The 10,996-nt window shown below is 46.8% G+C and overlaps 1 protein-coding gene across 1 annotated transcript; it reads right to left on the reverse strand.

Moving 5' to 3' along the window:
* On the reverse strand, window positions 1–10,711 carry LOC134487307 (glycine N-acyltransferase-like protein 3). The gene is made up of 6 exons (XM_063289033.1): window positions 10,661–10,711; window positions 5,442–5,578; window positions 4,310–4,417; window positions 3,933–4,059; window positions 2,690–2,810; window positions 1–617 (listed from the first exon to the last, which is right to left on the reverse strand). Exons 2-6 carry the CDS (start codon window positions 5,517–5,519, stop codon window positions 203–205), a joined length of 849 nt encoding a protein of 282 aa, XP_063145103.1. The 5' UTR covers window positions 5,520–5,578; window positions 10,661–10,711; the 3' UTR covers window positions 1–202.
* Between the last annotated feature and the right edge of the window lie 285 nt (window positions 10,712–10,996).

Raw genomic sequence — 10,996 nt, forward strand, 5'->3', positions numbered from 1 at the left:
TTTAAAGGCTGCAAGAGTTTTATTTTAGAATGCACAATTATTCATTGAGAGCTATTCTTGTTTCCTGTGATTCTTTTTAGACTTAACCTTGATATATCCAAAGAGGCATTCTCTTAAATCTAGGTTTCAAATGTACTTCCAACCTTCAGTCTGATGAAGCCAGACCTGGTGCCACTGATTCAAGGAGGAATCATGCAGTAGGCTATTTCAGGTGATTTGGAGTGAATACAAGCACATACTTTGTCCAAGGTAAGAGATGAAAGCCCAGACTAATTAAAAGGCGCTTGGAGTTCTGGTTCTCTGGCAGAACTCCACCATACAAGGCAAAATCTTTAGCGTGCAACTTCCTGGATAGTGCTTGGAACACTGTTTTCATATGACCCTTTCCCCGGTACTTGGGGAGGGCATAGCTATGTGTCATACACCCAACTGCATCACTTAGACACCAGGCAACTGGCTGGCCTTCCTCATCTAGGAGACAAGCATTTGGAAAGTCATCAATCAGGCTCCTCAGATAGCGCAGGCTCCGAGCATTGCCTCCAGTGGGCCAGGTGTCATTGAGTAGGGGTGCATGGGATGGACTGAGCGTCCCCAAGTGGAGAGGGTCACTTCTGAGCCTGAAAAGAAAGAGCAGGTGGTAGTGATGTTGGAGTAAGAGAATAGTGGAGAGATTGATTGTGGAGAGAGTGGTCACGTGGCAGCTTCAAAGGACCCTGGATGGAGCAGATTATCTAGATCCCTTTCAGTCAAGGTTCAGGCAGAGTTACAGGACTGAGATGGCATTAGTCATGCTCTTGGATGTCCTCTGGCAGGAGCGGGATGGGGGCAGTGCATCCATCCTTGCTCTTCTTGACCACTCAGCAGCTTTCAATACCATCAATCATGATATCCTTCTGGGCCAGCTTTGGGAGTTGGGGGTGGGCGGCACTGTGTTGTGCTGGTATTCCTCCTTCCTCTGGGGTTGGTTCCAGTCAGTTCCAGTCTCTCCCCGTGGCCCCTACTTTGTGGGGTGCCTCAGGGCTCGGTTATCTCTCCTTTCTGCATGTACATGAGGCTGCTGGGTGAGGTGATCTGTTGGTTTGGGGTGAGGTATCTGCAATATTCTGATGAAACCCAACTTTATATCTCTACCCTGGGCCCCCTGAGCGATGCTGTGGATGTCCTGTCCCAGGGTCTGGAGGCTGTAGGGGCCTGGGTGGGGCGCAATGGTCTTGGACTCAACCCAAGCAAGACCGCGTGGCTTTGGTTATTTGGGCCTTTTGGTGGCAAGGTTTTTCCATCTTTGGTTCTGAATGGGCTAGCACTGCCCCAGACAGACCCAATGCGCAGTCTGGGGGTCCTCTTGGACTCACAGCTCCTGCTCGAGGAGCAGGTGGCAGCCATGGCTAAGAGGGCCTTCACTCACCTTCTGGTTGTGCGCCAGTTGCGCCCATTCCTGCACCAGGAGGCTTTGCTTACAGTCTCTCATAGCCTCGTAATCTCTCGTCTGGATTATTGCAATGTGCTCTACATGGGGCTGCCCTTGAAGAGCATTTGGAAGCTTCAACTGGTACAGAATGTGGCCACACGGGTAGGAAATGGTGTTGGATATGTGGCACGTGTAACGCCACTACTTTGTGAACTGCATTGGCTGCCAGTGTGTTTCCAGATGCAATTCCAGGTGCTGGCTGTCACCTTTAAAGCCCTTCATGGCTTGGGACTGGGCTACGTAAGGGACCGTCATCTCCCAATAGTCTCTACCCGTCCAATTTGCCGGCAGGTTGAGCACGCTGCGGGTCCCAGTAGCCAAGGAAAATTGGCTGGCAGGGACCAGGAGACATGTCTTCTCTGCCATAGACCCTGCCCTCTGGAATATGATCCATTCAGAGATCAGGATGTCCCTGACCCTATTGGCCTTTTGTTAAGCTTTGAAGGCCTGCTTATGTTCCCGGGCCTGGGGCCCCGATTGTGTTAAGGCCCCTGTTTCCTGGCTATACTGCCAATTATGGCGTTAACTTTTTTCAGTTGCCATATATATTTATTTTTGTATTGTATTTTAACTGTTTTAATTATTTTTATAAACTGTTCACAGCCCAGAGTCACTTGGTTGAGATGGGCGGCTACAGAAATTGAAATACATACATACATACGTACATAGCATCCCACATACTGGAAAAAAATCTTTCCTCACACCCAGCAAGACCAAAAGTCTAATAGGACATTTCAAGGGAAACCACGATCCCAGAATTACCCAATATTCAAAATACACAAATCTCACTTATTCTGAAATATCCCCTTAACAGCCTCTTGAAGCTCCAGTAATCACCTTTAGGATACTTTGTTGTTGTTGTCTTTAACATCGCCTTCATATTCTCAATGCCATTTCTTCTGGAGCAGTTGCATTCACTGAATGCTTCCAACTCAAGCTAACCTCTGCTCTCTACCGAATATTGTCAGTTCCACATCTTCCAAGTGGGCAAGGAATAGTAAATTCTGCACTGTAACCACAGGGGGAGTATTTGTAAACCTGTCTCTCTTTTACAAATAGGGGAAACAACATAGTCCTAGTTTTCTACAGAGGATAGGATTGGTTATAAAACTGCCGGATACCTTGGCCCCATTACTGAATTCCAGACATTTCATGGAATTGAATCCACGTAACAGATTTCCCCCAAGGCAGCTCCCTCAGAAAGAGAGTATGTTCACTCACCGGGTCTGACACAACGTGGCTGCGTCCGGGTGCAGCGTTGCCTGGTAGAAATAGGGCTCCAGGTGGACACGCCTAGCCTCTGCCATGACTTTCACAGCCTGATAGAGCCCATCTTGGAGACCTGCACAGAATGGAAATGTTCCAGAAAGCCACCCTGGGGTTCAGATGAAACTGTATCTTGTCTCTGCTCCTAAGTCTCTGCAACTGGTGGCACGGAGACGTTTCCCAGGCACAGGGAAATGGTGGTGGTGGCTGGAATGGGATGGTGCATAAGCTTATAATTTCTCCTCTTTGGCTGGAGGCCTGTAGAATGGAATGGCCACTGCTCTAGTGCACCAGGACAAATGTCACCCACCAGGATGAACTCTGGATTGGATTATCGGGCACGGCTATGAAATCATAACATGATACACAACTTTCTTGGGTTTAAGGGCCAGACTTACAGGTTGCACTGGGGATTTCACATGGGGGGCCAAGGGGAAAGTGACACATCCAGGGCTACTTAATTCTATGCATCGTTTGGTTTTCACCTATGTTATCCAGTCAGAAAAGAAGACATTGGTTCCAAGGAACTCTGAGAATAGCGTTTGTATCTGTCATAAGGCAATGTGACTGATGCTTTGATTAGTAATTTCACGTTAATAATTGTTCCACAGAGGTAGAAGGCCTTTATAGTGATTTTTGCAATAAGAAGGATGAACTAATTAGACAACTTGGTTACTTTCTTAATGATTTAATCTGTTCATAAACTATTGGTTGAGGAGGTTATTTAAATATACTGCATCATTCTGCTTGCATAGACACCATGAAACTCAATGGATCCCACAACTTCAGTAGACAGTTTCAAGGTTCCATAGCACGTTAAAAGAAATGTAAAACGTCTGAACGTTTTCCTTCCATGACTCTCCTGTTTTAAATATTTATTTCAAAGTTAATCTCAATTTACAATTATTTTGAATGATGGCCGAGGGCTAGTTCTTAAACCCTATATTTTAGCGTACGTGTCTGTGTTTGTGTGTGTATACCTACACCTTCATACATGCATCCATATAGACCCTATATAAAGAAAAAGAACATGGAAGAAGAGCAAACACTCCGTTTTAAACTCAACAAAACAAAACTCAGCTAAGCTAAATGGGGCTCCACAACCACCCTTTGCAAGGGCTGAGGGACCAACCAGGTTTTGAGCACTTTCCAAAATCTCCTAAGGCTGGGAAAAGAAATTCCCAGAGCCCCGCCTTGCCTTTCAGGTGGAAGGCTTTGTCCCAGTCTACAGCGTCTTTGTTTTCTAGGAGCGTTCTGCAGGCATCTTCCTCCCGGTAGAAAGCCGCGTGCAGGTTGGCATAGTAATCCCTGTTGTCTGTCACCACCTGCAGGAAGCGGCACAGAGACACTCATGGCACCAGGAACAGAGCAGACAGCGGAGACCCTGCGGAGGGGCTGGTGAGGCCGGGCTAACTTGGCGGAGGGATATAAAAGAGAGGAGTCAAGGAGAACCGCCACGGCACCTCGGAGCGCCTCCTGAATGGCCACAGAGGCCGACGTTTCCTGTGGGTTTCCCCCATCTTTGGTGCCACTGGGCTGTGGAGAAACCCATCAACATCAGTTGTAATTCCCTACCTCCTTCCGTGGTCGGGTAAGAACCGCTTTAAATTCTGGCCAAGAGTCCACCACGACTTCGTGCTGAGCTGGGTTTCCACGGTTGATGTGCATCACTGCCCCACAGACCTGGCCATTAAAAAGAAGGTCAGGGAGGCCTAGGGCAGAAGACCAGATACTGTAGTTCCACCCCAAAATGCTGGGGGGCAGCCATCTTGGTGGATCGAGGGCCATCCCATCTGCCTGCCTCTCCCCTCTGAGACACAAAGCCTGAGTTTCCTCCTCCTGCTCCACCTCCTGACAGCTTGGGGACCGTCAGGACAGCAACCCCATCCTGAAGTGGAGGATGCAGCCAGTGGCCTCCTCCTGGGATTTGGCCCCCGATCCTAGGCTGATATCTGGAGCCCCGACTGGACTGGCCATCTCGCTGAGCTATCGCCCCCCTTTCCCACGTGCTGATGCTCTTTTCTGTTGCCAGAATCGATCTGTCTCAAATATGCTCTGAGGTGTGTAGACTTCCAAGCAGTGGGAAATGTCAGGGCTGGCTCAGCACTTATCCGGAGCGTGGTTCATTTGTAGGTGGGTTTCCAGAGGCTGACAGAGCTTCATAATATGGTGAATAGAGGGGGAAGGAAAAGGTTTCTAGCACCTTCTTGAAGGCAACGCAGGACACATGCAGTCTTTCCTCTCAGGGTCGGGGGCGGGTCTGGGTGCAGTACTGATCCCTCCCTGATTGGCCGATCCAGAACCCACCCAAAGCCTGTTGAGGGCCAAATGCTACGCTGGGTAAGTTGTGGGAATTTGCTACCTGGGTGAAAGGCCATGTGGCTTGTGGATTTCCTGTAGCAGGAGAAATCAGCAAAGAGAGGCTCCCACCTTCCCTACCTGTATCTCCCTTTTCAAAGCTTACTCTTCTCTTTTGGAATTGTGCAGCTGGAGGTACCCCTGTATTTTGGTGTTTATTGGCTTTGCATTTGCAAATGTGGCTAAAGGAAAAGTAGACTTGAACGTGAAATGGCTGCAAGGATGGCGTCAGATGTTGTTATGCATGTAGAAACTTAACCAGTGCTGTTTTCTCCAAATTCACAAGACATGGAGAAACGTCAGCTGTTACATTTACAGGGGAAGGAGGCAGCTCTAAACAGGTGGTTACCAGCAGTGTTTCGGGCAGGCCCTTTCGCAACACACCCTCCAGCAGCTGCAACTTGGAGGAGCAGGTCAGGATCAGCATGGCTGGCCAGGGAGAGGCTGCCGCGCAGGTCCCGCAGAGACGTCTTTTGGTGAGCAAACCTGAAGGGAGAGGAGAGGAGAGGCAGAACTGCATCAATTCTTTATGAACCGTCTTGCCAGCCCACTTGAGACCAGCAGATGTGTTCAAATGGTATCTGTCAGCGTTGCAGATTCTGAACTCTCAGGAAAAGTCTTCCTGGTCAAATATGGATTGAAGGGATCCTGCGTCGTAGAATTATGCACTGTGTGAGCTGGAAAGGCTCCTGCCCTAGCTTTAATCCGAGTACGCGACAGCCTTGCAGGTATTTATGCTTAGCTCCTTTCGTCATTCCTCATAGGTAAGGGTTTCCTGACCCCTCCCCAGCCTAGTGGCTCTCCTTTGAGCTCCCTCCCGGTTCTCCATCCCCTTTTAGAACGCAGTGCCCAGAATCTGTCAGGGAGCTTCAAGTGCAGCCTAATCAGTGCAGGATATAATGGGACGATTGCCTCCTGTGGGCTGGGCACTTTGCTTCTGTTTAGGCAGCCCAGGGGTCTGTTGGCTTTTCTGGATGCTGCATTACAGTGTTTGCTCATGTATAGCCGTTTGCCTGTTCTGACTCCTAGATCCTTCTCACGAGCTCTGCTGTCATGCCAGGCTTCCGCAATCCTCTACATATGTGCTTCATTTTTCCCACCAAAGGTAGGAGCTTACATTTGTCACTGATGAATACCATCCTTTTAGATTTGGCAAGGATTAAGCTTCTCAGAATAATTTTGAATTATGATTTTTGTCCTTGGATGATTAGCCATTGAACCACCTGCTAGCTCATGTAATCAGAAAATCTGCCAAACATCCCCTCCCCACTTGCATCCTCTTGGTCATTGATTTAGTTGTTGATTAGCCCAGGGCTGACTTTGGGGACCCCACTTCAAATTTCCTTCAAGGTTGATGCAGATCTTGGGGTGTGATTGTTGCAGCAGTTGCAAATCCAAATGAAATGAGTTAGTACGGCACACCTTGTTCTTGACAAATCCATGCTGGTCTGCAAATTTCCTGGCTCCTCTGACTTTTGCTTCTTGAATACAGGGACAAAGTTGCCTTTTCGGGCATCTCCCCAGTTTTCCAGTCTGCAATTTTCGGTTCCCTTTGGCCAGCTTATTTCAACGCTGGGATAATTCACGTGGCCCTGGAGACTTCAATTAATTTCAGGTAGCTTTATCAGCAAAGGATCGTTACCTTGTCGTGGTGCTGGAGCTTGAGCACCTCAATGATGCCATGAGCTAAACCGTGAAGGGCCACCCAAGACGGGAAGGTCATGACAGAGAGGTCAGACTAAATGCGATCCCTGGGCAAGGTAATGGCAACCCACCCCAGTATTCTTGCTGTGAAAACTAAATGGATCAGTACAACCAGAGATATGTCGGTATACCATTGGAAGATGAGACCCCCGGGTCAGAAGATGGTCAAAATGCTACTGGGGAGGAACAGAGGATGAGCTCAACTAGCCCCAGACGTGATGACGCAGCTAGCTCAAAGCCGAAAGGACAGCTAGCGGCCAACGGTGCTGGTGGTGAACGGCGAATCTGATGTTCTAAGGATCAACACACCATTGGAACCTGGAATGTAAGATCTATGAGCCAGGGCAAATTGGATGTGGTTATTGGTGAGATGTCAAGATTCAAGATAGACATTCTGGGCGTCAGTGAACTGAAATGGACTGGAATGGGCCACTTCACATCAAATGACCACCAGATCTACTACTGTGGACAAGAGGACCACAGAAGAAATGGAGTAGCCTTCATAATTAATAGTAAAGTGGCTAAAGCAGTGCTTGGATACAATCCAAAAAACGACAGAATGATCTCAATTCGAATTCAGGGCAAGCCATCTAACATCACAGTGATCCAAATATACACCCCAACCACAAATGCTGAAGAAGCTGAAGTAGAGCAGTTCTATGAGGATCTGCAGCACCTACTGGACAACACGCCTAAAAGAGATGTTATTTTCATCACGGGAGACTGGGATGCTAAGGTGGGCAGTCAAATGACACCTGGAATTACAGGTAAGCATGGCCTGGGTGAACAAAATGAAGCAGGACATAGGCTGATAGAATTTTGCCAAGACAACTCAATGTGCATAACAAACACTCTCTTCCAGCAACCTAAGAGAGGGCTTTATACATGGACTTCCCCAGATGGACAACACTGAAACCAGATTGACTACATCCTTTGCAGCCAACGGTGGCGGACATCTATACAGTCGGTAAAAACAAGACCTGGAGCTGACTGTAGTTCAGATCACGAATTTCTTCTTGCACAATTTAGGATCAGACTAAAGAGATTAGGGAAGACCCACAGATCAGCTAGATATTTGCTCACTAATATTCCTAAGGAATATGCAGTGGAGGTGAAGAACAGATTTAAGGGACTGGACTTAGTAGATAGGGTCCCAGAAGAACTATGGACAGAAGTTGGCAGCATTGTTCAGGAGGCGGCAACAAAGTACATCCCAAAGAAAGAGAAAACCAAGAAGGCAAAATGGCTGTCTGCTGAGACACTAGAAGTAGCCCAAGAAAGAAGGAAAGCAAAAGGCAACAGTGATAGGGGGAGATATGCCCAATTCAATGCAAAATTCCAGAGGTTAGCCAGAAGAGATAAGGAATTATTTTTAAACAAGCAATGCGTGGAAGTGGAAGAAGACAATAGAATAGGAAGGACAAGAGACCTCCTCCAGAAAATTAGAAACATTGGAGGTAAATTCCAGGCCAAAATGGGTATGATCAAAAACAAAGATGGCAAGGACCTGACAGAAGAAGAAGAGATCAAGAAAAGGTGGCAAGAATATACGGAAGACCTGTATAGGAAGGTTAACAATATCGGGGATAGCTTTGACAGTGTGGTCAGTGAGCTAGAGTCAGACATCCTGAAGAGTGAGGTTGAGTGGGCCTTAAGAAGCATTGCTAATAACAAGGCAGCAGGAGACGATGGCATCCCAGCTGAACTGTTCAAAATCTTGCAAGATGATGCCTTCAAGGTAATGCATGCTATATGCCAGCAAATTTGGAAAACACAAGAATGGCCATCAGACTGGAAAAAATCAACTTATATCCCCATACCAAAAAAGGGAAACACTAAAGAATGTTCGAACTATCGAACAGTGGCACTCATTTCACATGCCAGTAAGGTAATGCTCAAGATCCTGCAAGGTAGACTTCAGCAGTTCATGGAGCGAGAATTGCCAGATGTACAAGCTGGGTTTAGAAAAGGCAGAGGAACTAGGGACCAAATTGCCAATATCCACTGGATAATGGAAAAAGCCAGGGAGTTTCAGAAAAACATCTATTTCTGTTTTATTGACTATTCTAAAGCCTTTGACTGTGTGGACCATAACAAATTGTGGCAAGTTCTTAGTGGTATGGGGATACCAAGTCATCTTGTCTGCCTCCTGAAGAATCTGTATAACGACCAAGTAGCAACAGTAAGAACAGACCACGGAACAACAGACTGGTTTAAGATTGGGAAAGGAGTACGGCAGGGCTGTATACTCTCACCCTACCTATTCAACTTGTACGCAGAACACATCATGCGACATGCTGGGCTTGAGGAATCCAAGGCTGGAGTTAAAATCGCTGGAAGAAACATTAACAATCTCAGATATGCAGATGATACCACTTTGATGGCTGAAAGCGAAGAGGAACTGAGGAGCCTTATGATGAAGGTGAAAGAAGAAAGTGCAAAAGCTGGCTTGCAGCTAAACCTGAAAAAAACCAAGATTATGGCAACCAGCTTGATTGATAACTGGCAAATAGAGGGAGAAAACGTAGAAGCAGTGAAAGACTTTGTATTCCTAGGTGCGAAGATTACTGCAGATGCTGACTGCAGTCAGGAAATCAGAAGACGCTTAATCTTTGGGAGAAGAGCAATGACAAATCTCGATAAAATAGTTAAGAGCAGAGACATCACACTGACAACAAAGGCCCGCATAGCTAAAGCAATGGTGTTCCCTGTAGTAACATATGGCTGCGAGAGCTGGACCATAAGGAAGGCTGAGAGAAGGAGGATAGATGCTTTGGAACTGTGGTGTTGGAGGAAAATTCTGAGAGTGCCTTGGACTGCAAGAAGATCAAACCAGTCCATCCTCCAGGAAATAAAGCCAGACTGCTCACTTGAGGGAATGATATTCAAGGCAAAACTGAAATACTTTGGCCACATAATGAGAAGACAGGACACCCTGGAGAAGATGCTGATGCTAGGGAGAGTGGAAGGCAAAAGGAAGAGGGGCCGACCAAGGGCAAGATGGATGGATGATATTCTAGAGGTGACGGACTCGTCCCTGGGGGAGCTGGGGGTGTTGACGACTGACAGGAAGCTCTGGCGTGGGCTGGTCCATGAAGTCACGAAGAGTCGGAAGCAACTAATCGAATAAACAACAAAAAGCTTTATCAGGGAACATATGGTAGCTTTATCAGCCCTGAACTGTGTTCCCCAGCTTTCCTCAGTCAGTTTAGGAAGAGCATTTTCCCTCTGGTTGAGAAGATAGGCAGCAGTTCTCCCTTCTCCCTCTCCCCCCATTACTCCCCCGCTTCTTACAAGCAACACCCCCAAAGTTACCTTGACTGCATTTTTATTTGGATGTACCAAAACAACACTCTTTCAGAGCATTTGGCATTTCTTGCCAGCCTTATCCTATTCTGATCTGTAGTCTTCTGATTCCACCGCTACAGGCTCAAGCCACCTGTTTCTACTCCTTGTTGGTTCTGTTTCTTTTTCCCAGATATCTCCTTGTCACTTCTCAGCATATCTATGTGTTCACTGTTCGGCCATAGGGACGTGGATGTTTTCCCATTTTTCAAGCAATAGTTTGTGCCTCTGCTTCCAATATTTTGTTTTTCACACCCAAGGTAATCTCTTTGGAGCTTGTTTATCCTTTAGCATTTAAGCCATGGTATGCTGTCCATTTTTGCAAGACTCCATTAAAATTTACTTTCCTAAGTCCAAGACTGGCTCCTAGCCATTTATAAGGTAAAATTTGGTTAGAGTATCTAAAGGTTTCCATGTATTTTGTACTGAAGAATTGGTGCAATGGTGGCTAAGAAGGTTTTGTCTTATCTGTACAACATCTTCTGAAGGAAAGTCTGCAACAGGACCTGTAAGGCTTACCTGTGAGAAGGACACGCCTGGCTGAGAGGAGAGGGAGGAAGAGGGAGAAGAGGAGGCGGCAGACTTCAATTATGAAGGGATTTGGAGGGCATGTGACACCATCCTTGCTTGATCATCCAGTCAGTCAGCCTTTTATTCTTGAAAAATCAACCATTAACAAGATAGTTACTTTGCCCTGTGTCCTGGAAGTCCAGAAAAAAAGTATGGACATAATTGTATTGGCAAATAATTTTGCCCTGAGGCAATCTGGTTACAGACCAAAGAAAGATAGAGTTCAAACACTTCGTCTTATTGTTCTATGACTGACATTCACAACCTGTATTTTCACTTAGCTCA

This window comes from Candoia aspera, chromosome 1 (genome assembly GCF_035149785.1).
Source record: "Candoia aspera isolate rCanAsp1 chromosome 1, rCanAsp1.hap2, whole genome shotgun sequence".
NCBI classification, from domain to species: Eukaryota; Metazoa; Chordata; class Lepidosauria; order Squamata; family Boidae; genus Candoia; species Candoia aspera.

Bases quoted from the DNA above. Each gene is read 5' to 3' on its own strand.
- LOC134487307 (XM_063289033.1), bottom strand. From the start codon at position 5,519: ATGCTGATCCTGACCTGCTCCTCCAAGTTGCAGCTGCTGGAGGGTGTG. The intron at 4,418-5,441 runs GTAACCACCTGT...TTTAATGGCCAG, and splicing joins GCCTGCCCGAAACACTGCTG to GTCTGTGGGGCAGTGATGCA. The intron at 618-2,689 runs GTGAGTGAACAT...CTTTCTTTTCAG, and splicing joins GCCACGTTGTGTCAGACCCG to GCTCAGAAGTGACCCTCTCC.